Consider the following 26,960-nt stretch of genomic DNA (forward strand, 5'->3'; position numbering starts at 1 on the left):
TCCCGTTCCAATTTTCTGGAAGCTTGCTTCAAAGCTCGGGTATTTTCTGTATACCAGGGAGCTTGTTTCTTATGAGAATTGGTTTTAGGGGTGCAACTGCATCTAGGGTATTGCGCAAGGTTAAATTGAGTTCCTCAGTTAGGTGGTTAACTGATTTATGTAGACAGAGGGAGGCTGGAAGGACATCAAGGAATCTTTGTGTTGTCTGTGAATTTATAGCACGACTTTTGATGTTTCTTGGTTGGGATCTGAGCAGAATATTTGTTGCAATTGCAAACGTAATAAAATGGTGGTCCGATAGTCCAGGATTATGAGGAAAAACATTAAGATCCACAACATTTATTCCATGGGACAAAACTAGGTCCCGAGTATGACTGTGACAGTGAGTAGGTCCAGAGACATGTTGGACAAAACCCACTGAGTCGATGATGGCTCCGAAAGCCTTTTGGAGTGGGTCTGTGGACTTTTCCATGTGAATATTAAAGACATCAAAAATTTGAATATTATCTGCTATAACTACAAGGTCTGATATGAATTCCGGGAACTCGATGAGGAACGCTGTATATGGCCCAGGAGGCCTGTAAACAGTAGCTATAAAAAGTGATTGAGTAGGCTGCATAGATTTCATGACTAGAAGCTCAAAGGACGAAAACAGCATTTAAAAAATAAAAAAAATGTAAATTGAAATTTGCTATCATAAATGTTAGTAACACCTCCGCCTTTGCGGGATGCATGGGGGATATGGTCACTAGTGTAGCCAGGAGGTGAGGCCTCAGTTAACATAGTAAATTCATCAGGCTTAAGCCATGTTTCAGTCAGGCCAATCACATCAAGATTATGATCAGTGATTAGTTCATTGACTATAATTGCCTTTGAAGTAAGGGATCTAACATTAAGTAAACCTATTTTGAGATGTGAGGTATCACGATCTCTTTCAATAATGACAGGAATGGAGGTCTTTATCTTAGTGAGATTGCTAAGGCGAACACCGCCATGTTTAGTTTTGCCCAACCTAGGTCGAGGCACAGACACGGTCTCAATGGGGATAGCTGAGCTGACTACACTGACTGTGCTAGTGGCAGACTCCACTATGCTGGCAGGCTGTCTAACAGACCTGCACCCTATTTCATTGTGGAGCTAGAGGAGTTAGAGCCCTGTCTATGTTGGTAGATAAGATGAGAGCACCCCTCCAGCTAGGATGGAGTCCGTCACTCCTCAGCAGGTCAAGCTTGGTCCTGTTTGTGGGTGAGTCCCAGAAAGAGGGCGAATTATCTTCAAATTCTATATTTTGGGAGGGGCAGAAAACAGTTTTCAACGAGCGATTGAGTTGTGAGACTCTGTTGTAGAGCTCATCACTCCCCCTAACTGGGAGGGGGCCAGAGACAATTACTCGATGCCGACACATCTTTCTAGCTGATTTACACGCTGAACCTATGTTGTGCTTGGTGACCTCTGACTGTTTCATCCTAACATCGTTGGTGCCGATGTGGATAACAATATCTCTACACTCGCCAGTTTTAGCTTTAACCAGCACCATCTTCAGATTAGCCTTAACGTCGGTAGCCCTGCCCCCTGGTAGACAGTGTATGATCGCTGGATGATTCGTTTTAAGTCTAATACTGCGGGTAATGGAGTTGCCAATGACTAGGGTTTTCAATTTGTCAGACAGAGCTAATGGAGGGAAGCTTCGGCGTCTCAGACCCCGTAACGGGAGGAGTAGAGACAAGAGAAGGCTCGGCCTCTGACTACGACTCCGACTCGTTGCTTAATGGGGACAACCGGTTGAGAGCTTCTGTCGGCTGAATGAGCGATACCGGTTGAGCATTCCTACAGCATTTCCTTTCAGAAACCGTGAGAAAGTTGTCCGGCTGCGGGGACTGTGCGAGGGAATTTATACTAACGTTACTATCTGTACTTACTGGTGGCACAGACGCTGTTTCATCCTTTCCTACACTGAAATAACCCTTGCCTAACGATTGCGTCTGAATCTGGGCTTGTAGCACAGCTATCCTCGCCGTAAGGCGATCGTTCTCCTGTATATTATGAGTACAGCGACTGCAATTAGAAGGCATCATGTTAATGTTACTACTTAGCTTCGGCTGTTGGACGTCCTGACGAACCACGTCCAGATAAAGCGTCCGGAGAGGAAAAGTTGAATGAAAAAAAGTTGAGTGAGGAAAAAACAAAAAATATAAACTGTAATTAAGGAGTAAAAACCGTAAAGTTGTCAGGTAGCAAAGTAAGGTTGGCAACAAAACGCACAGCAACACGTAAACAAGTCTGCGAGTTGTGACCGTCTTTGAATTGTTGAATTCAAAGGGCTATCCCGCGATGATTGTGTTTTCAGCCACCGGTAGCTTGTGGGTGCTTTATATGCGCTACAGTCAATTATGATTGCATGTCTACTTATATTAACTATATAATTATGAATATACGCCTACTGTATGATAGCTAGAAAATGAATTAGCTAACTAACGTTTGCCTGCCTAGCTGGAACTTCTGAAGGAAAAACATTTATTTCTACAATTTCCGATAGCTAACCAAACAAAAACGTCCTATTTTATGAGACATGTTTGTGCATTAGTGTTTTTACATTAGTTTTTACTTACACTTGCATGTTGACTCCATATTGACGTTGAGGTTTTGGCTGACTTTTCTTAGCGGATGTGCAACCATCGCAAATTGAATTATGGGGTGTTTCAGGCCCCGAAGTGAACATAATTGTACCCTCGCAAACTCTATCAAAAATAAGGGCTGAGGGGCTTACATTGCGAAGTTCCCTTGTTTGGCTAATCGTTTGGACTGATGGCCAAGATGGTGACGGGGATTCCTCCAAGGGCGTAAGGCTAGGGTAAGTGGGGGAGGGTGTGTCTTTTATGCGTTTGAAGCGCAGCCCCTCTCTCTTTCTGATTCTCCCTCTCTCTCTCTCTCTCTCTCTCTCTCTCTCTCTCTCTCTCTCTCTCTCTCTCTCTCTCTCTCTCTCTCTCTCTCTCTCTCTCTCTCTCTCTCTCTCTCTCTCTCTCTCTCTCTCTCTCTCTCTCTCTCTCTCTCTCTCTCTCTCTCTCTCTCTCTCTCTCTCTCTCTCTCTCTCTCTCTGATTCTCCCCCTCTCTCTCTCTCTGATTCTCCCCCTCTCTCTCTCTCTCTGATTCTCCCCCTCTCTCTTTCTGATTCTCCCCCTCTCTCTTTCTGATTTTCTCTCTGATTCTCCCCCGCTTTCTGATTCTTCCCCTCTCTTTCTGATTCTCTCTCTGATTCTCCCCCTCTCTTTCTCTGATTCTCCCCCTCTCTCTCTCTGATTCTCCCTCTCTCTCTCTGATTCTCCCCCTCTCTCTTTCTGATTCTCCCCCTCTCTCTTTCTGATTTTCCCCCTCTCTCTTTCTGATCTCTCCCCCTCTCTCTTTCTGATTCTCTCTCTTTCTGCTCTCTCTCCCCCTCTTTCTGATTCTCCCCCTCTCTCTTTCTGATTCTCTCTCTGATTCTCCCCCTCTCTCTTTCTGATTCTCTCTCTGATTCTCCCCCTCTCTTTCTCTGATTCTCCCCCTCTCTCTATCTGATTCTCTCCCTCTTTCTGATTCTCTCTCTGATTCTCCCCCCCTCTCTCGGATTCTCCCCCCCTCTCTCTGATTCTCCCCCTCTCTCTCTGATTCTCCCCCTCTCTCTCTGATTCTCCCCCTCTCTCTCTGTGATTCTCCCTCTCTCTCTGTGATTCTCCCCCTCTCTCTGTGATTCTCCCCCTCTTTCTTTCTGATTCTCCCCCTATTTCTTTCTGATTCTCCCCCTCTCTCTCTGATTCTCCCCCTCTTTCTTTCTGATTCACCCCCTCTCTCTTTATGATTCTCTCTGATTCTCCCCCTCTCTTTCTGATTCTCTCCCCCTCTCTCTCTCTCTGATTCTCCCCCCCCCCTCTCTCTCTCTGATTCTCCCCCCCCTCTCTCTCTCTGATTCTCCCCCTCTCTCTCTCTCTGATTCTCCCCCTCTCTCTCTCTGATTCTCCCCCTCTCTCTCTGATTCTCCCCCTCTCTCTCTCTGATTCTCCCCCTCTCTCTTTCTGATTCTCCCCCTCTCTCTTTCTGATTCTCCCCCTCTCTCTTTCTGATCTCTCCCCTCTCTCTTTCTGATTCTCTCTCTTTCTGCTCTCTCTCTCTCTCTCTCTTTCTGATTCTCCCCCTCTCTTTCTGATTTTTCTCTGATTCTCCCCCTCTTTCTGATTCTCCCCCTCTCTCTTTCTGATTCTCTCTCTGATTCTCCCCCTCTCTCTTTCTGATTCTCTCTCTGATTCTCCCCCTCTCTTTCTCTGATTCTCCCCCTCTCTCTATCTGATTCTCCCCCTCTTTCTGATTCTCTCTCTGATTCTCCCCCCCTCTCTCTGATTCTCCCCCCCTCTCTCGGATTCTCCCCCCCTCTCTCGGATTCTCCCCCCCTCACTCGGATTCTCCCCCCCCCTCTCTCTGATTTTCCCCCCCTCTCTCTGATTCTCCCCCCCTCTCTCTGATTCTCCCCCTCTCTCTCTGATTCTCCCCCTCTCTCTCTGTGATTCTCCCTCTCTCTCTGTGATTCTCCCCCTGTCTCTGTGATTCTCCCCCTCTCTCTGTGATTCTCCCCCTCTTTCTTTCTGATTCTCCCCCTCTCTCTCTGATTCTCCCCCTCTTTCTCTCTGATTCACCCCCTCTCTCTTTATGATTCTCTCTGATTCTCCCCCTCTCTTTCTGATTCTCTCCCCCTCTCTCTCTCTCTGATTCTCCCCCTCTCTCTCTCTCTCTGATTCTCCCTCTCTCTCTCTCTCTGATTCTCCCCCTCTCTCTCTCTGATTCTCCCCCTCTCTCTCTCTGATTCTCCCCCTCTCTCTCTTTCTGATTCTCCCCCTCTCTCTCTTTCTGATTCTCCCCCTCTCTCTCTGATTCTCCCCCTCTTTCTGATTCTCTCTGATTCTCCCCCTCTCTCTCTGATTCTCCCCCCCCCTCTCTCTCTCTCTGATTCTCCCCCCCTCTCTCTCTCTCTGATTCTCCCCCCCTCTCTCTCTCTCTGATTCTCCCCCTCTCTCTCTCTGATTCTCCCCACCCTCTCTATCTCTCTCTCTCTCTGATTCTCCCCCCTCTCTCTCTCTCTGATTCTCCCCCCCTCTCTCTCTCTCTGATTCTCCCCCCCTCTCTCTCTCTCTCTCTGATTCTCCCCCTCTCTCTCTCTCTCTGATTCTCCCCCTCTCTTCTGCACTGACATTTTCATTTTTACACACTTTGCTCCTACGACCTATGCATTATGCATCTCTCCGTCTTTTCTCTCCCTTTTTCTCTCTTCTCTTTTTCTCTCTCTCTCACTCCGCCTGTTAAGGTTTTCTTCTTTGCCACCAAGCATCTATCAGAGACGATCTGAGAAGATACGCCCTCTAACATCATTGTTTTTCACTATTATGCCTTCTCACACACTCTCCTCCATTTGTGGATCCTGCAGTAAGCAGAGTGGAATTGTATGGTTCTTCATGAGAAGTGAACAGGGCTGTGGTTGGTTAGGAGGGCATGGAGAGACAGAGAGGGCCTGTTGTATTGTATATGTGACAATGCACGTCCTAATATTCTGAGTCGCCGTTTGACAAGCCTGGCCTAGTGGTAGGAGGTAGAGTCAATGGAGTGTATCAATCGGTTGTGACACGACATGTCTCATGGCTGGCCCATGTAGATCATACAGACCCTCCAGATGTATATACACACAGCAGCCTGAGAAATAGAATAGAATTTTATGCACATAGCAGACGTGTTTAGGAATATCATGTTACTGTATTGTATAGACACTGTCAGTCAAATAGGGCAGTGTGTAGGCTACATTCCCACAAATACAAACAGACTTTACTTTAATATTCTGCCTGTCATCTTTCTCTCTTTCCCACTAGTTCTTCTTTCTCTTTCATCTATAGCCTTCATTCATCTGCCATTCATGTTGGAACATTTGCTAAAAAAATACAACTTATGTTATGATACTGTGCTGATGCTGTGCTGATACTGATACTGTGCTGTACTCTCAAGTGTTTTTACTATAAATATGTTTGACAATCTGATACAGACCTAAGGGTCGACCATTAATTAATATTTTATCCAGCACCTGTTCAAAGTCAGTCTAGGGACAGTATGTTTCTCATGTAGGATTCTGCTGGTCTTTTCTCCAGGTGGAGGTGAAGTCAACGAAGGAGGTGTCTCTGTTGGATCTGGGTGACTGTGAGTTTTCTGTCTGTAAAACAGCATGTAGCTGGGAAAAATACCACAAGATTTCCAGTTGGAATTCATCTCATAAGTGTTCTGTGTGTGTGTCCTGTAGTCACTCCTGCACCAGTGACCCAGCACAAGTCTTCTGTCCTCTCTCCTAGCTTGCTAGGAGACCTGGAGGGCCTGTCACTCTCCAATGTCTCCTCCATCATCCAGGTGAGAGTGTGTGTGGAGATCTGTCTGTTTATCCCTCCCTGGGGGGGGGGGTGTAAATGTGTTGGATCATACTGTACAGTCGAGTGTCTTTAAAAGACTCTCTCCAGTGGCTGGAATCTCCTCCTGGAGTTGGCTGTTGACCCTTTCCTCCTTCCTGGACATATTTATAAATCATCTCCCCTTTCCTCCTTCCTGGACATATTTATAAATCATCTCCCCTTTCCTCCTTCCTGGACATATTTATAAATCATCTCCCTTTCCTCCTTCCTGGACATATTTATAAATCATCTCCCCTTTCCTCCTTCCTGGACATATTTATAAATCATATCCCCTTTCCTCCTTCCTGGACATATTTATAAATCATCTCCCCTTTCCTCCTTCCTGGACATATTTATAAATCATCTCCCCTTTCCTCCTTCCTGGACATATTTATAAATCATCTCCCCTTTCCTCCTTCCTGGACATATTTATAAATCATCTCCCCTTTCCTCCTTCCTGGACATATTTATAAATCATCTCCCCTTTCCTCCTTCCTGGACATATTTATAAATCATCTCCCTTTCCTCCTTCCTGGACATATTTATAAATCATCTCCCTTTCCTCCTTCCTGGACATATTTACAGTGCCTTCGGAAAGTATTCAGACCCCTTGAATTTTTCCACATTTTATTGCGTTACAGCCTTATTCTAAAATTGATTAAATAAAACAATTTCCTCATCAATCTACACACAATACACCACAAAAAAAACGTATTTACATAAGTATTCAGACCCTCTGCTATGAGACTCGAAATTGAGCTCAGGTGCACCCTGTTTCCATTGATAATCCCTAAGATGTATCTACAACTTGATTGGAGTCCACCTGTGGAAAATTAAATTGATTGGACATGATTTGGAAAGGCACACACCTGTCTACACAAGATCCCACAGTTGACAGTGCATGTCAGAGCAAAAACCAAGCCATGAGGTTGAAAGGAATTGTCCATAGAGCTCTGAGACAGGATTGTGTCGAAGCACAGATCTGGGGAAGGGTAGCAAAGCATTTCTGCAGCATTGAATGTCCCCAAGAACACAGTGGCCTCCATCATTCTTAAATGGAATAAGTTTGGAACCACCAAGACCCTACCTGAGCTGGCCACACGGCCAAACTGAGCAATCGGGGGAGAAGGGCCTTGGTCAGGGAGGTGACGAAGAACCCGATGGTCAGTGTGACAGAGTCCAATGTAGAAAATAGTCAAATAAAGAACACTTGAATGAGTAGGTGTGTCCAAACTTTTGACTGATATTGTATTTATAAATAATCTCCCTTTCCTCCTTCTTGGACATTTATAAATAATATCCCTCTCCACTCATACAATTGCATTTCCTGTTTTACAGTCTTTCTGTTTTCCTCTCTCCATGTGCCCTGTTCATACAACGCTCAGTGCCAACCTCCATCCACCTCTCTCTCTCTCTCTCTCTCTCTCTCTCTCTCTCTCTCTCTCTCTCTCTCTCTCTCTCTCTCTCTCTCTCTCTCTCTCTCTCTCTCTCTCTCTCTCTCTCTCTCTCTCTCTCTCTCTCTCTCTCTCTCTCTCAGTTCTCTCTCTCTCTCTCTCTCAGTTCTCTCTCTCTCTCTCTCAGTTCTCTCTCTCTCATCTCCCTCTCTCTCTCTCTCTCAGTTCTCTCTCTCAGTTCTCTCCCTGGTGTGTCTGTAGTCTACAGTGTGTCTATGCATTATGGTTGACCTTTTCCCAGATGAATGGCTCCTTTTCTCTTTGGTGTTAGATGTATGTGTTTGTTGGCCTTGTACCAGCACTACTTTAGCTGAGGAGCATGTGTGACCAATCAACCAATATGAGCTAATTCTATAGAGAGTAGATATGTCCCTATAACATAACATCACTATAACGTCCCATAATGTTCCCATTACCGACAAATAAGTTCCCTCTCGTACGTATACAATCTTTTCATCCTTTTTTTTTTTCTGTCTTCACTTATCCTGTGTGTGTGTGTGTGTGTGATTGACAGCCTGTCTCAGGCAGAATGGTGTGTTTACTGATAGGTTAAGGCCAGGCAGTAATAGACAATAGAAATGCAGATTAAACAGGGTGCTGTTTGCACATCAGCATCTGATTGAGAGTCAATCCTATGCATAAATACATGATGGCCATCAGGATTCATAGACTGGGGTAAATAACCTCACAACCCTCTCGCTACTTATTTCAAAGACGTGCGAGCAGACCCACTCACACACATAGTTTCACCCACTCACTTCCTATCTGTCTCTCTCACACACACACACCCACCAATATCCTTCACAGACACACACTTGCCCCGGTGTCATTTCTATTTCTCACCAATCAGCCCACAGAAGCGGTGAGTGTGTCTCAGCTGAGCGCTTCGGCCCTTTTAGAGAATTACTGCCTGGTTATCAAAGACATTTACATTAACCCTGGTCACTGTCTCTGACCCCTCCTCTCCTCGATCTCCCTCTCTTCTTTCCTACTTTCTCTCTCTTTTCATTCTCCCTCTCTCTAATAACATTTTGACATTAGAGGATCTCTCACAAATGCCTTTTAAACCATCCCACCCCTCCAAACACACACCCTCCTTCCGTTGTCCGTGTGTAAGTGTGTAGGGGGGGAATTGTCAAAGGCTGATAACGTTTCATTCATAATTAGCATTGGGCGAATGAGGCTGCGTTGGGGGGAAATTGAACTGTCAGCGGCGGGGCACGGGCCGTTTGACCCCATCACGCCCGGAGGGGGCCATCATAATTTGTTCATTTGGTGCCCATCAGGCGGACCGCACCTCCCCGCGCCTCCCCCCTCTGACCTCCCCCAGTGTGGGTGTGCTGGGTTCAGGTCTAATTATGAATCAGCAGTGGACTGGGAGAGGCAAGAATATAGCAGACCTGCCATCCACACACCCCTACCTGCCACTCACTCTCACACACACACACACACACACACACACACACACACTGTCTGGGTATAAATAGGTTTAAATGCCTGTAGGAAATATGCAATTGGTTGATTGGGATGGGATGGGGTGTGTGTGTGTGTGTGTGTGTGTGTGTGTGTGTGTGTGTGTGTGTGTGAATTTAACAATTTTCAAGAGAACATGTGGTCATCCTTACTGCCTATGTTCTGGCGGACTCACTAAACACAAATGCATCATTTGTAAATAATGTCTTGAGTGTTGGAGTGTGCCCCTGGCTATCCATACATTTTTAAAACAAGAAAATGGTGCTGTCTGCTTTCCTTAATAGAAGACATTTTTAAAATGTTATATATATTAAGTATATTTTAGCAATTACAATTACTTTTGATACTTAAGTATTTTTAAAACCAAATACTTTTAGACTTTTACTGAAGTAGTATTTTACTGGGTGACTTTTACTTGAGTAACTTTCTATTAAGTTATCTATACTTTTACTTATGTATGACATTTGTGTACTTTTTCCACCACAGGTAGGGGTGGTTGTCTGTCTGTCTGAATCAAGCCCCTGATGCAAAGACTTCAATTAAACTGATGCCACCTTGCCTTGGTGTACCATGACTAGATAGAGTTACAACACATTTTTACGCTTGAAAGGTCACTCCCATTCCATGTTTCTTTGAAAGTACCAAGATTAAATCACTTTTTAAAAATCTAATTTTGTGATGAATGGTCCCAGGTGAGCCAACCTCTGTCTGTGTGCTTTGAGCTAACTAACTCCTGTTGGCTTAATATGGTTGTAGGTGACTGCAGTGACATCTTGCTGACTCCTTCTAGTCAAGGTCTTCTGATAGATTGACTCAATTAATTGTCATCTCCTGACTGACTGAGGGAACAATTAAAATCAAGTCAAACACACGTCTCTTACACCTCTCTCTCTCTCATACAATCTCACGACATAATGAAATCCTCTTTCTGAAGTAACAAGCAGCCAATGTCACAAAAACAGAAATGGATTTTCAATACATCCCCATCTCCTAACACAACACTCGTTCTCTTAAATTGGACATGTTATGCGTTCACATGCTCGCCAGGTGCCAAGTTACGGTTAGCCCCTTTTGAATATGTCAGCGAGATTTTCAGGTAATTTACCAGAGAGGATGCTGGGAGGGGGTGAGCGTGTCATCCCACGGCGTGGGTGTGTGTGTCCGGGCTCTGAAGGTGACTGGAGTGTGTGTCATCCATCACAGTAGCTTCCTTTAAGTTGAGACATAATAGAGCCTCTCAATCAACTTCCTCTCCCGTTGTCACCTTCCCCCAAGTCCAGGAGACCAGACAAAAAGAGATCCACCAAGGGTGTGTGTGACACGGGAGGCAAGGTTACATCCCTAGCCTGCTGTTATTTACACTTTGGGTTTGGAGGATGCGTCCTGCCTCACAGGCCAAGTGACGGAAGGCTGGGCGAGGGTGTGTGTGTGTGTTAGGTCATTACTGTCTGCTGTGTCAAATTGGTGATGATAAGCAGTTTGAAACCCTGTCCTAGCCTCCATCCCTCCCTCCTCACGGGGGTGTTAAACAGGACCTTGAGTGCGGAGGGAGCAGGATGTGCTTGTCAGGAAGGTAAATCTGCTCTGTGAAGGCGTGGCAGACATTACGGCCAGCTTTATCGACAACGACTGCTCTGACACGAACAAAAGTGGCCCGATAAATTTCCCCCGTTGGCGTGACGGGCGAGTGTGAGGGCGCCGCACCGTGACAAATGTTTGTTTGACCCCCTTCCTGTCTGGGGGTACACGACATGTCTGAGCTGGCTATTACCAGGGGAGGATGGGGATAACCTGCTCTCCTCTACTGTGTGTCATTGTAGGAGGAAAACCTGGACTTTTTGAATGTGATTAGCCAGTCTGTTTCTGTTTACTAACTTGTTTTGTCAGCACTTTGAGTTCCACCCTGTTGTATTTCAAACTGATTCTCCACACTACCACACCATGACAGTCCTGAGAATGTCTCACACACTTCTCTTCTCCTATCAGTATAATCTGAAAGAGACTGGCAATATGTCCACCCACCTCCATCTACTGTCAACAACTTAGACACTCTTTCCCATGTTATATCACATCATCACAAGTCAGAAATTAGGAGTTATATTCGTCCCCTCGTTTGACTCTCACCTTTGCGCACGTGTTTACTTGGACCATTTTTATCTTTGTTGACTGTGAGGTTTTTTGACACTGTTGTGAGATTTCACACACCTCTTTTTATAATTTCCCTCTCTCTCCCCCCTCACTCCCTCGTCTCTCTCACTCCCTCATCTCTCTCTCACTCCCTCGTCTCTCTCTCCCCCCTCACTCCCTCGTCTCTCTCTCCCCCCCTCACTCCCTCGTCTCTCAGCTTGTCCAGGTAAAAGCATAGCACCAACAGCAGCAGGTGTAACAGAAGGAATCAGGTGTTAACTACTTGTTTTAGCGTTCTCTCACTTTACTCTCATTAACACAGGGTTGATATCCATGTATCGGTCTGAGGCAGGGAGGAGCCTACTTAGTAGCCTACTTAGTATATGGGCAATATACAGTGCATTCTGAAAGTATTCAGACCCCTTCCCTTTTTCTACATTTTGTTACACCAAAATGAGCAATCGGGGGAGAAGGGCCTTGATCGGGGAGGTGACGAAGAACCCGATGGTCACTCTGACAAAGCTCCAGAGTTCCTCTGTGGAGATGGGAGAACCTTCCAGAAGGACAACCATCTCTGCAGCACTCCACCAATCAGGCCTTTATGATAGTGGCCAGACGGAAGCCACTCTTCAGTAAAAGGCACATGACAGCCCGCTTGGAGTTTACCAAAAGGCACCTAAAGACTCAGACCATGAGAAACAAGATTCTCTGGTCTGATGAAATCTAGTTTGAAGTCTTTGGCCTGAAAGCCAAGCGTCACATCTGGAGGAAACTGGCACCATCCCTATGGTGAAGTACAGAGAACCTCAGACTGGGCCTCAGACTGGGGCGATGGTTCACTTTCCAACAGGACAACAACCCTAAGCACACAGCCAAGACAGCGCAGGAGTGGCTTTGGGACAAGTCTCCATGTCCTTGAGTGGCCCAGCTAGAGCCTGGACTTTCCGAATGCACTGTATGGCTGTGATTGTCCTGATGTTGAGACAGTTCTGTCACTGCATGGCTGTGATTGTCCTGATGTTGAGACAGTTCTGTCACTGTATGGCTGTGATTGTCCTGATGTTGAGACAATTCTGTCACTGTATAACTGTGATTGTCCTGATGTTGAAACAGTTCTGTCACTGTCTGGCTGTGATTGTCCTGATGTTGAGACAGTTCTGTCACTGTATAACTGTGATTGTCCTGATGTTGAGACAGTTCTGTCACTATATGGCTCTGATTGTCCTGATGTTGAGACTGTTCTGTCACTGTATAACTGTGATTGTCCTGATGTTGAGACAGTTCTGTCACTGTCTGGCTGTGATTGTCCTGATGTTGAGACAGTTCTGTCACTATATGGCTGTGATTGTCCTGATGTTGAGACAGTTCTGTCACTGTATGGCTGTGATTGTCCTGATGTTGAGACAGTTCTGTCACTGTATGGCTGTGATTGTCCTGATGTTGAGACAGTTCTGTCACTGTATGGCTGTGATTGTCCTGATGTTGAGACAGTTCTGTCACTGTCTGGCTGTGATTGTCCTGATGCAGTTCTGTCACTGCATGGCTGTGATTGTCCTGATGTTGAGACAGTTCTGTCACTGTATAACTGTGATTGTCCTGATGTTGAGACAGTTCTGTCACTGTCTGGCTGTGATTGTCCTGATGTTGAGACAGTTCTGTCACTGCATGGCTGTGATTGTCCTGATGTTGAGACAGTTCTGTCACTGTATAACTGTGATTGTCCTGATGTTGAGACAGTTCTGTCACTGCATTGCTGTGATTGTCCGGATGTTGAGACAGTTCTGTCACTGTCTGGCTGTGATTGTCCTGATGTTGAGACAGTTCTGTCACTGCATGGCTGGGTGTCAACAAGGTAGCCTTTTACTGTTAATTAAGATTGAGCCACTAAACAGTGTAAAAAAATATATATATTTTATTTGCCTTTTCACACATGAATGAGACATGATGTGGGCATCCGATAACTCAAAATGATGTGTAACACCATTTAGGCCTAGTAGCTTCAATCTTCATTAAAAGTATCATTTTGTAACAGTTGTTGATGGGGGTATTGCAGTGGAGTGGAGTTTTGTGCCTATGCAAAGTGTTATGAAACCACCTAGCCAGCTTGCGTATATTAGTTTTTTTGCATGCAGCCTAATTGTGATTGCTTGCATCTGTCTTTGTCTGTGTAAAGTAGATGGCTTGTACCACTATACGTAGACTAGATTATCTTGAGTCGAGAGGACGCCATTGCCACTGTCAAATCAACAAGTCAAAAGAGTCAGGCCGGTTAATCAGAATAAGAATGCACAGAAAATAGAATGAATGAAAGGACGAACAGAATACAGAATGAACGAGGGACCATGCTAATGTTGCTAGGGGAAAATAAAGAAGCATAAAAACACTCCTTAACCCCCAGAATTTATCAGTAAGTTTCTCCCTCTTCTCCTGACAGGGTGTTTTGTCCTGCCTCTCTATGCTATGGTAATTACAGTTCCTGCTATTGAAAAGGTAAAAGCTCTGTTAATAGAAAGCTGAATGGCAGGCTAGGCCCAGAGCAGTCCTCTAGTGTTCCCATTCATTAAGCCAGAGCAGTCCATCAGCCTGCCATGGAGCTGCGTCAGACTAGCCCACCCACTCACTACTAACCTGCTTGATTGGGGACATACTGTATAGGAATAATAATAATACATTGGGTTTATATGGCACTTTTCTAGGACATGGCTGAAATGGGCCTTTTTCCAGGAAGAATGGTTTATGGTTAATGAACAGAGCTAGGCATACGTTGTCAACAAAACCTCAGTTATTCTGCAGTCGTAAGTGGAGTAGCCTATGTTAAGTAGATATTTAATGAAGAGAGCTGGACCTACGTCACCAAAACAACATACAAAGACCATATTTGTCAATGTTATCAACCAACATTCTGTTCTTCAGACCTTCTCATATTCTCATTGGTCCACTCTGTGTGTGTCCCTGTTTACTCAGCTCTGTCCCCTCTCTCTCGCCTTTCCTCTCCAGGTGAGCGGTCCAGCGTTTGTCCCAGAGAAGAGCCATGACCTGCTGCACCGTATGACAGGTAAAGGTCTGTCAGCCCAGTACCAGTTCCCCAGACAGCCCTGTCTCTACCAGCCCACCATGGTCTCAGTCCAGATCAGCCTGACCAACACCACAGACCATCCTCTGGAACAGATCCACATTGGAGACAGGAGCCCCACAGGACTCAACATGCACTGCTTCAATACTATAGGTGAGTTAGATAACATAATACACTGCTTCAATACTATAGGTGAGTTAGATAACATAATACACTGCTTCAATACTATAGGTGAGTTAGATAACATAATACACTGCTTCAATACTATAGGTGAGTTAGATAACATAATACACTGCTTCAATACTATAAGTGAGTTAGATGACATAATACACTGCTTCAATACTATAGGTGAGTTAGATGACATAATACACTGCTTCAATACTATAGGTGAGTTAGATAACATAATACACTGCTTCAATACTATAGGTGAGTTAGATGACATAATACACTGCTTCAATACTATAGGTGAGTTAGATGACATAATACACTGCTTCAATACTATAAGTGAGTTAGATGACATAATACACTGCTTCAATACTATAGGTGAGTTAGATAACATAATACACTGCTTCAATACTATAGGTGAGTTAGATGACATAATACACTGCTTCAATACTATAGGTGAGTTAGATGACATAATACACTGCTTCAATACTATAGGTGAGTTAGATAACATAATACACTGCTTCAATACTATAGGTGAGTTAGATAACATAATACACTGCTTCAATACTATAGGTGAGTTAGATAACATAATACACTGCTTCAATACTATAGGTGAGTTAGATAACATAATACACTGCTTCAATACTATAGGTGAGTTAGATAACATAATACACTGCTTCAATACTATAGGTGAGTTAGATAACATAATACACTGCTTCAATACTATAGGTGAGTTAGATGACATAATACACTGCTTCAATACTATAAGTGAGTTAGATGACATAATACACTGCTTCAATACTATAGGTGAGTTAGATAACATAATACACTGCTTCAATACTATAGGTGAGTTAGATGACATAATACACTGCTTCAATACTATAGGTGAGTTAGATGACATAATACACTGCTTCAATACTATAGGTGAGTTAGATAACATAATACACTGCTTCAATACTATAGGTGAGTTAGATAACATAATACACTGCTTCAATACTATAGGTGAGTTAGATGACATAATACACTGCTTCAATACTATAGGTGAGTTAGATAACATAATACACTGCTTCAATACTATAGGTGAGTTAGATGACATAATACACTGCTTCAATACTATAGGTGAGTTAGATGACATAATACACTGCTTCAATACTATAGGTGAGTTAGATAACATAATACACTGCTTCAATACTATAGGTGAGTTAGATGACATAATACACTGCTTCAATACTATAGGTGAGTTAGATAACATAATACACTGCTTCAATACTATAGGTGAGTTAGATAACATAATACACTGCTTCAATACTATAGGTGAGTTAGATGACATAATACACTGCTTCAATACTATAGGTGAGTTAGATGACATAATACACTGCTTCAATACTATAGGTGAGTTAGATGACATAATACACTGCTTCAATACTATAGGTGAGTTAGATGACATAATACACTGCTTCAATACTATAGGTGAGTTAGATGACATAATACACTGCTTCAATACTATAGGTGAGTTAGATGACATAATACACTGCTTCAATACTATAGGTGAGTTAGATGACATAATACACTGCTTCAATACTATAGGTGAGTTAGATGACATAATACACTGCTTCAATACTATAGGTGAGTTAGATGACATAATACACTGCTTCAATACTATAGGTGAGTTAGATGACATAATACACTGCTTCAATACTATAGGTGAGTTAGATGACATAATACACTGCTTCAATACTATAGGTGAGTTAGATGACATAATACACTGCTTCAATACTATAGGTGAGTTAGATGACATAATACACTGCTTCAATACTATAGGTGAGTTAGATAACATAATACACTGCTTCAATACTATAGGTGAGTTAGATGACATAATACACTGCTTCAATACTATAGGCCCCGTCATAGGATGCCACCTTTCCAACAAGTCAGTTCGTCAAATTTCTTCCCTGCTAGAGCTGCCCCGGGCAACTGTAAGTGCTGTTATTGTGAAGTGGAAACGTCTAGGAGCAACAGCAGCTCAGCGTTGGTGGCCACACAAGCTTATAGAACAGGACCGCCGAGTGTTGAACCGCCTAGTGCGTAGAAATTGTGTGCCAACTGTAAAGTTTGGTGAAGGAGGATTAATGGTCTGGGACTGTTTTTCATGGTTCTGGCTAGAACCCTTAGTTCCAGTGAAGGGAAATCTTAAATCTACAGCATACAATGACATTCTAGACGATTCTGTGCTTCCAACTTTGTGGGAACAATTTGGGGAAGGCCCTTTCTGTTTTCAGCATGACAATGACCCCATGCACAAAGCGAGGTCCATACAGAAATGTTGAGATTGGTGTGGAAGAACTTGACTGGCCTGCACAGAGCCCTGACCTCAAATGCATCGAACACATTTGTTTGGGATGAACTGGAACGCCGACTGCGAGCCAGGCCTAATCACACAACATCAGTGCCTGACCTCACTAATGCTCTTATGGCTGAATGGATGCAAGTCCCTGCACCAATGTTCCAACATATAGTGGAAAGCCTTCCCAGAAGAGTGTAGGCTGTCAGAGGAGCAAAGGTGGACTAACTCCATATTATTGCCCATGATTTTGGGATGTTCGACGAGCACATACTTTTGGCCATGTAGTGTATATGCACTGAACAAAAATATAAACGCAACGTGTAAAGTGTTGGTTTCATGAGCTGAAATAAAATTCCCCGAAACGTTCCATACGCACAAAAAATGTATTTTTCTAAAATTGTGTACAAATGTGTTTACATCCCTGTTAGGGAGCATTTCTCCTTTGCCAAGATAATCCATCCACCTGACAGGTGTGGCATACCAAGAAGCTGATATAAGTTCACAAGTAAACATTTGCTTAACAAGTCACAGAATAAGTTGCATGGACTCACTCTGTGTGCAATAATAGTTTTTATCATCCATTTGTTTTATGACTACCTCATCTCTGTACCCCACACATACAATTATCTGTAAGGTCCTCAGTCGAGCGGTGAATTTTTAAACACAGATTCAACCACCAGGACCAGGGAGGTTTTCCAATGCCTCGCAAAGAAGGGCACCTATTGGTAGATTGGTAAAAAATAATAAAAACAGACATGGAAAATCCCCTTTGAGCATGTGAAGTAAATAATTACACTTTGGATGGTGTATTAATACACCCAGTCACTACAAAGATACAGGTGTCTTTCCTGAGACAGTTGCTGGAGAAGAAGGAAACCGTTCAGGGATTTCACCAAGAGGCCAATGGTGACTTTAAAACAGTTACAGCGTTTAAAGGCTGTGATAGGAGAAAGCTGAGGATGCATCCACAAGATTGAAGTTAATCCACAATACTAACCTAAATGACAGAGTGAAAGCAAGGAAGCCTGTACAGAATAAAAATATTCTAAAACATGTATCCTGTTTGCAACAAGTCACTAAAGTAATACTGCAAAAAATGTGGCAAAGCAATTCACTTTTAGTCCTGAATACAAAGTGTTATGTTTGGAGGAAATCCAATACGACACATTACTGAGTACCATTCTCTACATTTTTAAGCATAGTGGTGGCTGCGTTATGTTATGGGTATGTTTGTAATCAATCGTTAAGGACTGGGGAGTTTTCAGGATAAAACATTTTCGGAATGGAGCTAAGCACAGGCATCTTAGAGGATAGCCTGCTTTCCACCAGGAACCTTTCAGCAGGACAACAACCTAAAAAACAATGCCAAAACTACATTGGAGTTGCTTACCAAGAAGACAGTGAATGGTCCTGACTGGCCGGGTTACATTTTTTATCTTAAATCTATGACCTGACAATGGTTGTCTAGCAATGATCATCAACCGATTTGACTGAGCTTGAAGAATTTTGAAAAGAATAATGAGAAAATGTTGCACAATCCACATGTGGGAAGCTCTTGACTTACAGCTGTTATCGCCGCCAACGGTGACTCTAACATTTATTGATTGACTCGGCGTTGAATATTCATCTAATCAACGTGTTTTATTTTTCATGATATTCTTTTACAAATGTTAGAATTTTTCTTCGACTTTGCCATGACATTTTGTGTAGATCGTTGATTTAAAAAATGACTATTATATCATCTTAATCCCACAAAATGTGGAATAAATCGAGGGTGAACACTGAGTGTACAAAACATTAAGAACATCAGCTCTTTCAATGAGACTGACCAGATGAAAGCTATGATTCCTTACTGATGTCACAAATCCACTTCAATCAGTGTAGATGTAACTCAATATTACGACAACTGTGTTTTTGTTTTGTACACTGTGTATATAGGACAAGCTCATTGTAATGGCTGGAATGGAATATATGGAGCGGTATCACACATATGAAAACCACATGTTTGACTCCTTCCATAATTTCCGTTCCCGCCATTACAATGAGCCCGTCCTCCTATAGCCTCTCCCGAGAGAGCGAGAAACATCATCCAGGTTACGTATTATGTCATCTCGAGGGAAAGGCCTTAACTACCCTGCATTACGCTGCCATCCAGGACCTAATGATTTTAATGTAAAACAAATTCATTTGCACATACAGGTATGACCTCTCGTTCTTACAATTCTATATGAGGCCTCTTATGTTCCGTGACATTTTAAAATAAGTTCTCTGCTGGTCACTCCAGACCCTGTATTAGTAGGTCATTATACTATGGAGGACTATAAGCCTATATGATAGGAAACCATAAAGACCTTGTTTTCTATTATAATCTTCTATAGCTGAGAGTGTGCGTATTAATCCACATAATCCCTGGGAGGCCATATTGATTAGAGAATATCTCCATTCATAACACACACACACACCTCTGGGCCAACTCTCCCTGCAGACATCCAAGAAAAGCAAAAGAAGAGATGAAAATAGAAAAGTGGTGTGCGCTCAAGCACGTTAAAAGCTTCAATTGGCTGTGGATTGATTGGGCATTGAAGGAACTCAGGCTGCCAAACACTGGGTAATTGGGATCGATTGAGTTTGGAGCGTGTGTGTGTGGAGTCGGTTTTCAAATTGAGCAGAAGAAAGTGAATGCGGAAGACATACCTAACTCTATCACAATGTCTTAAAAAGAAATGATACGGAGCACTGTTCCTACAGTAGCATGGCTCACAATGTGTTTCAACATATCTGGTGCTTCCACACCTGCATCTACATGTATTCATCTACTGTAGTAAAGTCCACCTTCCTCTCAAAACTACAATTTAGAGGGGGATGAGGAGGAGAAAAGAGTGAGATGAGCGAGGGAAGAAGTTAGAGATGGGGAAGGGAAGAGAGAAAGAGGGGTGACATAAAGCACCTTTGAGGCAGGAGTGTTGAGGCGTGTTGAGGCGCGGAGTGTTGAGGCGCGGAGTGTTGAGGCGCGGAGTGTTGGGGCGCGGAGTGTTGAGGCGCGGAGTGTTTGATGTCTCTGTTTTCAGTGTCTGTCCTCTGGTGTCCAGGGTCCTCTCCTCTGGGTGAAACGGAGTTCCACGCTGAAACACCTCCACTCCACAGAGAAACACAGGGCTGCTCAGGAGAGCATAGAGGATGACTCTGTCCATCTGTCTCCTCTTTCTCCCTCATCCTTCTCACTTTCTCTACCTCACAGATCTCTCTGCTCCATGTCTTTCTCCTTCTCTCCCTCTTCCCTCCTCGTCTCTCTCATCCCTATCTCTTGTCCTACTTTATACATAGCCATCTCCTCCCTCCCTCTGTCTCTCTCTTTTCCTCTCCCTCACTCTCTCTTCAGACCCTGATGTTCTCTTTGACAAACCTGTTGTTTTGGTCATAGGCTATTCTTTTTTGGTCTCATTGTTGCGGAGGATGAGATTGAAAGATGGATTTCTCACACGCAGTGGCCTGGCTTTGTGAAGTAGAAAACACAAGTAGTGTCTGTCTGCATGCCTGTCTGTCAGTTCCACTCTAATGCCCTCCTCTCTCTCATTCTGCCCCCTCCCTTGTCACTCTCTTCCCCTCCTGTCTTCCCTCTTCCTTCTCTCTCTTCTTCCTTTGACCACTCCCTCGCTATCTGTTCTGGTCACTCACTCCTTTCTTCCTCTCCTCTCTTCCCTTTCTTCTTCTGCCCTCTCCCTCCCCCTCTGCCATTTTCACTCACTCCTCTCTTCCTCTCATCCTCCTCTTCTCTGTTCTCAGAGTGTCTGGAGCCAGAGGCCTCAGTGACTGTTTTCATGGGCATCGACTTCAACGACTCAACACAAGCAGCCAACTTCCAGCTGTGGTAAGATACCCTGTCTTTATACACAGTGAGGCTGAAACAGCTATGGCTCTCTTTTACTTCTCCCTCTTCTTCTTCCTCCTCCTCCTCCTATCCCTAACTTGCTTTTCTTCTAGCTGTAGAAGAAAACTCCCCCTTTCCGGTCTGTTATCTCTTCTCTACCCCTCCTCTTCCTCCTCTCCTTTCTGACCTGACTCCCAGGTGAGGCATCACCCGCCATTGATCCTGTTTCAGAGATAACAATTATCCCTATCATTAATGAACTCTGCTCTGACTTCCCAGAGCAGAAAAGAACAGCAGTCTATGCCACCACCTTTCTGCTCTGCACCGTTCGCTGATCAATAGGCTGATCAGAATTTTTTGGGGTACAGAGCAAATCAATCTGTGCCAACATGCCAATCACCCAGTTTGTTTTGTATGGCAATCAGAACCGAGAAAATTTCACATACATCCCTAATTTCAATTTTTTTTAGCATTACCGGTAGCTTGATTTTGTTATTAGGTCTATCGCAAAACACTACAGTACTATAAAACACACAGACAGAAACATAACACAGTAACATAGTTGTGGCCCTTCAACACTCACTGTTGTCCTGTTTGTCCATCAGTACGAAGGAGGACCATTTCAGTGTGTCCATCCAGCCTGCCATAGGGGAACTCCTCCTGCCCATCACCATGACCGAACTGGACTTCCGCAAGGAGAAAGGTGAGATTTCATACAGTGTTAACTACAAAAAATATCATCATCATTATCTTACACAGTCAGACTAAACATTATCTACATTATCATCAACATGACCAATCACTCTGTATTTCATGGTGTTTAGGATAAGTCACTGTTAAAAAAAAGTGCTACTGAGCCATGTGCTGTAGTCCGACCAGTCAAAGCAGCAACAAAGGCAGTTTGTTGTTAATGGCTTCATAAGTGATGCCAATAATACAGGCCTGCTTTTTAATGGAGGCTTTAATGCAGAAATGCGTCATAATAAAGATACATTTTCCATTCAACTTCAATGGTCCTCCAAGAGTGGCTGAAATAACTTGTAAACACACACTCTCACATGCACACACCGAGGAGAGCTGTTGAGAGAATGTGGTATGTAGGCCACCACTCTTCTCTAAGTGTCTACTAATGCCTTCCTCGTCTGGTTAATTCATTAATGAATCTTCATTCACTAGATTTGTATTCTGATCTCTACTCCTCACAGCAATCAGGGAGAAGATGAGACAAAGGCTAGATTTAAAGAAGATTCTTTCAACTGAACAACTTTCCTTCTCTTTAGGTGGCCTTTAAACAGATTTGTTATTTTGACCTGAATGGAGTAGTGTCCCCCCCCCGCACACACACACCCCACTCACTCTAACCTGCCTCCATCCCTCCCTATGCCATTCACTCCAGTCCTCATTAAAAACAATTTCTGGCATGTTAGGTGCACTTTCTTTCTTCATCTTCTGCACAGTCAAGCTCTCAAGCACTATTTTCATTTCCTGTCATCTGTCAGAATGAGGAGAGTGTGCTGGCTGTGTGTCACCGGGAATTGAGTGCAGTCAATGAATAGTATTCTCCAGCGCACCTGCAAAGCAACCTCTAGATGTGATGTGAGTGCCTCATTTCACTAAACTGTTCCTCACCCAATCAGGTAAACTTCTGGGCATGAACGAGAGCTCGGCAACCATCACCATGGCAGCAGAGAACATGACCAGCCAACCAATCAGCAGACCAGTGGCAACCGTGGCCAACCTGGGAGTGGTTCCATCCAGTCAAGGCAACGTCCACAGGTGTGTGTGTTTCTGTTTTTTGTGTGGCTATTTAAGGTTAGCGATTGGCATTTTGAATGGGAATTAATTGTTTGGTCCCCACAACGATAGTAAAACAAACTCGTGTGTGTGTGTGTGTTTTCGGCTCTGCTTTGCACGTATGTGTTTGACTATCTGTGTGTGTCCCTGCCTGAGACGGATCTGCCAGGGGAATGCCTAGAGAACGGTGTGTGTGAAGTCTTGCTGTGTAATTGGTGTACACAGGGTGTGCTAATGAGCTTCCTTCTCCGTCACGCACACACACACACCTGACGGATAATTACCCCTCCATCTATCTCTCTCCTGCTCTCTCTCTCTGTTTCCTCACCTGTCTCTCTTTCACTTCCTCTTTGTCCCTCTTTCTGTCTCTCCTATCTTTCCATCTGTCTCCCACTTTGTCCTTCTTTTACTTTGTCTCTACCTCCCTCCCTGTCTATCCAACTGTCTGAAAATAAGGGATCTTAGGGGGAGAGAGGGAGGACGGGGGATAAACAGAAGGGGATAGAAAAACCAAGGGGGAGAAAGGGAGAGATGGAGAGAAGGAAAAATAAAGAGGAGGAATGAGACACTAGCACAAGGTTACAGGGAGCTAGGAGGAGTGGAGGAGAGTGAGTGGAAATCAATGTTAGCCGGTGGGAGAGGCCTGCCTCCAATAAGCCCATACTTCATTTAGAATAACCAATAGGACAAATGACTCTGGGCTATCAATCTCTCTCTGCTGCCTGGCTGGCTGACGGCTGGGGAGGAAGCTACACTCTCCTCACTGTCCTTTAATGACGACACGCTCTCCTCTGGTCTCGCAATGATGACATGGACCTGGTCCAAAGACGACCCCTGGGCTAGCAGCCTCCCCTTCTGCACATCTAAAGGAGTCAGATAGGTGTACTGGAAGTTACGTTAGGTGGAGCCGTCCACGGTTTTCTTCAGATCTGAAATTACCGAAGAGGTATCTCATAGGTGGGTTATATTGATGCTGCACAACTAGTGCACACTCTTTCTCTCACACACACACACACACACACACACACACACACACACACACACACACACACAGACCAGTGTTGACACAAATGCACACAGGAAGGATCGATGTGAGGGGAGACACACACTGAGAGCTCATTGTGGAGGTCACACTGCATTAATGTTACTGTGATGGAGGTGAACTCCACTAGGACCCCCTCTCCTCCTCCCTAGGGACAGGCCTCTCCTGCCTGGGCACCAGCACACAAATGAGGCGCTCTCCCTGGAGGTCAGGGTTCAGCCTTGAAGTGATGATCTTACATGGTATCACGTTTATATTGTGTGGTGGTATTAGCCACAATACTATATTACATTTGATATTGTGGCTATTAGAATAAGTTAACTCGATATGCAGCTAGCATTCTTCCTTATCTTTGGTTTGTGCGCGTGTGTACATGGGTGTATAGTGCACCTCTTCTCCCTCTCAGCCATGCAGTCCTGTTCATCACCAGCAGGGTGCAGCACTGCTACTCTACAAGCTGCCCTTACTAACGGAGGAAAACCTAACCACCTCAACACAGCCCAATAGATTGATGGAAAGGAGGCTGGCAATAAATCAAGCAGAAAAGCAAATGTAGAAAAAGCTGTTCTTGTTTGTGTCTAAACAGGGGGAATAGAATAAATCTGCTCTATTTTTCACTCCGTTTGAAAGCAAATGTGATCGTATTTGTATGCATTGGTTGGTTAGAGACCTTCATTTTTAAAAGTGCACCTTGGGAATTTTAAGCTGTATGTTTACTTTGCTTCAATATAACATTTATATATCCAATTTTATTTCCATTTGGTGATGACTGAAATGGAGTTAAATACAAATATACTTTTTTGTCCTATTAGTCTTAAATTAACGAGGATGTTCAGTATTTTATCCCATAATTTTATTACTCGTAAAAATCATTATTTGATTATCACCTATAATACAAACAAATTGCAGCCCAAAGCCCTTTTATTTATTTTTTATTATTCGGTTTCTAGAGGGTTTGTGAGCTTTATTGTTGAATGTGCCACCAAATAATAACAGTAGTAGCAATGGTTATGAACATATCCAATAACACTGCTAACAATGTCTGTGTTTGAGTGTGAGTCTTCTCTCTTCCCATCCCCAACTCCGCATTAGTTAACACATCTGTATACTGTCCTTGTGAAGTGTTCTTTATCCCTTCATCTCCCCTGTTGTGTAGTGGTCAACACACACACACCTCTATCTCCCTCTCTCTAGTGGTCATCAGTGTCCATATGGGCTGCAGTGTGGTCACTCAGTGTCCGTATGGCGGTGTTCTGGGAAATGTACTGCTCTCTAATAGGGGTTAATAGCAGTACCCATCTGGCTGTAGCTGGTCTGATCTGACCACCCTGCTGAAGGACACTTGGTCTTGGACACTCATCTGTCCACATGGCCAGTGAAGGCCAGTTCAGCTCAGCTCAGTGTGGGGTTGCTGGGTGCATGCTGCTGCATGAATGGCTTTAACCAGCCAGGGCCTGTTAGTGTTGTCTACCAGGCAGCCGCTATATGTCTGACCAGTCATATGTTTACTTCAAATGTTTGCTTGAATGTTTTTGGGGAATTTTTGGTTGAGTATTCATATCATGTAAAATGCTGGAAAAGCTCTACATAAATCCAATCCAGTAACGTCTCTCGTACAGCCAGTCGGTTGTGGTGGGTGGCAGACTGATCCTTGTTCTTCCTGACCCAGCCTGAGGTTGAATGTAAAGGTGAAGCCCACTTAGTGTTTGCATGGTGGGGTGTTGGAGGTGTACTGGAGGCAGATGGCATCAGGGAGAGGCTCTTTCCACTGAGGAGAATCACACATAATTGGAGAGTGATGCTTAGCAGCAGTCTGCCGATCGATGCCAATCCCTCCTCTCTAAGTCCGGGGGTTATCGTTTGCTTTTCTTTTCATACGCTGCAATTAATCCAGTGTTTAGCCCCTCTCACGCCTGCCTGGGGAGAGCATGGGCATACCAATGACCTGGTTAGGACCACTATCACCCCTACTGTGTGTGTGTGTAGTTGCGCTCACGTCTGGTTTGTAAATGGATGCTCCTCGGGACTTCACTGTGCTCCGTTACGTTTAGTTTTTTTTCATGATGTGTGTGTGTGTGGGGGGGGGGGGGGGGGGGGGGGGGGGTGTCAGTGTGTCGTCTCTAGTCCTCGGTGTGAAATCAGAACCAGGGAGAATCCTGTCCAGATGCCTACAGCTCAGAACTATAGGATACAATGTTTCACCATGCACCAACCAGACAGACCTGTACACGAAGTAACACCCACAGAGAGACACTTAAAGCACACCAACCACTGACAAATCAAACATACTGTTTTCTGGCCTGAAGAGAGAGCGAGAGATACCCCCCCCCCCCCCCCCCCCCCCCCCCATCCCTAAAATCCTTAAGCCACAGTGACCACACACCTCAGGCAGCTTACGTGGAAAGAGGTTATAGCACAGGACACCGTGGCTGGGTAGGGCTTTTAAAATGATCGTTTGTGCAGTTTTTTTTAAAACATATCTAAAGCTCTGTTTTTGGTAGCTGGAGCTTTTAGTTTGGCGTCGTTAGATTGGTATATTTGAAAAATGACATTTAGGCCTACACAACTGCTAAACGAGAAAAGAAAAGGAAAGAGTGGAGGGGTAGAATGGAAGAGTGGAGGGGTAGAATGAAAGAGTGGAGGGGTAGAATGAAAGAGTGGAGGGGTAGAATGGAAGAGTGGAGGGGTAGAATGGAAGAGTGGAGGGGTAGAATGGAAGAGTGGAGGGGTAGAATGAAAGAGTGGAGGGGTAGAATGAAAGAGTGGAGGGGTAGAATGAAAGAGTGGAGGGGTAGAATGAAAGAGTGGAGGGGTAGAATGAAAGAGTGGAGGGGTAGAATGAAAGAGTGGAGGGGTAGAATGAAAGAGTGGAGGGGTAGAATGAAAGAGTGGAGGGGTAGAATGAAAGAGTGGAGGGGTAGAATGAAAGAGTGGAGGGGTAGAATGAAAGAGTGGAGGGGTAGAATGAAAGAGTGGAGGGGTAGAATGAAAGAGTGGAGGGGTAGAATGAAAGAGTGGAGGGGTAGAATGAAAGAGTGGAGGGGTAGAATGAAAGAGTGGAGGGGTAGAATGAAAGAGTGGAGGGGTAGAATGAAAGAGTGGAGGGGTAGAATGAAAGAGTGGAGGGGTAGAATGAAAGAGTGGAGGGGTAGAATGGAAGAGTGGAGGGG

The 26,960-nt window shown here is 44.3% G+C and overlaps 1 protein-coding gene across 6 annotated transcripts in view; it reads left to right on the forward strand.

Moving 5' to 3' along the window:
* Nucleotides 1-26,960, forward strand: part of LOC110523451 (AP-3 complex subunit beta-1) — a 92,367-nt gene that overhangs the window by 55,020 nt on the left and 10,387 nt on the right. For 5 of the 6 annotated variants that reach the window (XM_036977069.1, XM_036977070.1, XM_036977071.1 and 2 more), the window contains exons 21-26: nt 6,160-6,208; nt 6,309-6,412; nt 14,502-14,730; nt 20,870-20,954; nt 21,560-21,657; nt 22,592-22,730. In XM_036977069.1, the coding sequence (XP_036832964.1) occupies nt 6,160-6,208; nt 6,309-6,412; nt 14,502-14,730; nt 20,870-20,954; nt 21,560-21,657; nt 22,592-22,730 (704 nt within the window). The remainder of the gene's footprint in view (nt 1-6,159; nt 6,209-6,308; nt 6,413-14,501; nt 14,731-20,869; nt 20,955-21,559; nt 21,658-22,591; nt 22,731-26,960) is intronic. The other variant, XM_036977073.1, reaches the window with a different exon arrangement.

The sequence above is a fragment of the Oncorhynchus mykiss genome, chromosome 5, assembly GCF_013265735.2.
Source record: "Oncorhynchus mykiss isolate Arlee chromosome 5, USDA_OmykA_1.1, whole genome shotgun sequence".
In the NCBI taxonomy this organism is placed as follows: Eukaryota; Metazoa; Chordata; class Actinopteri; order Salmoniformes; family Salmonidae; genus Oncorhynchus; species Oncorhynchus mykiss.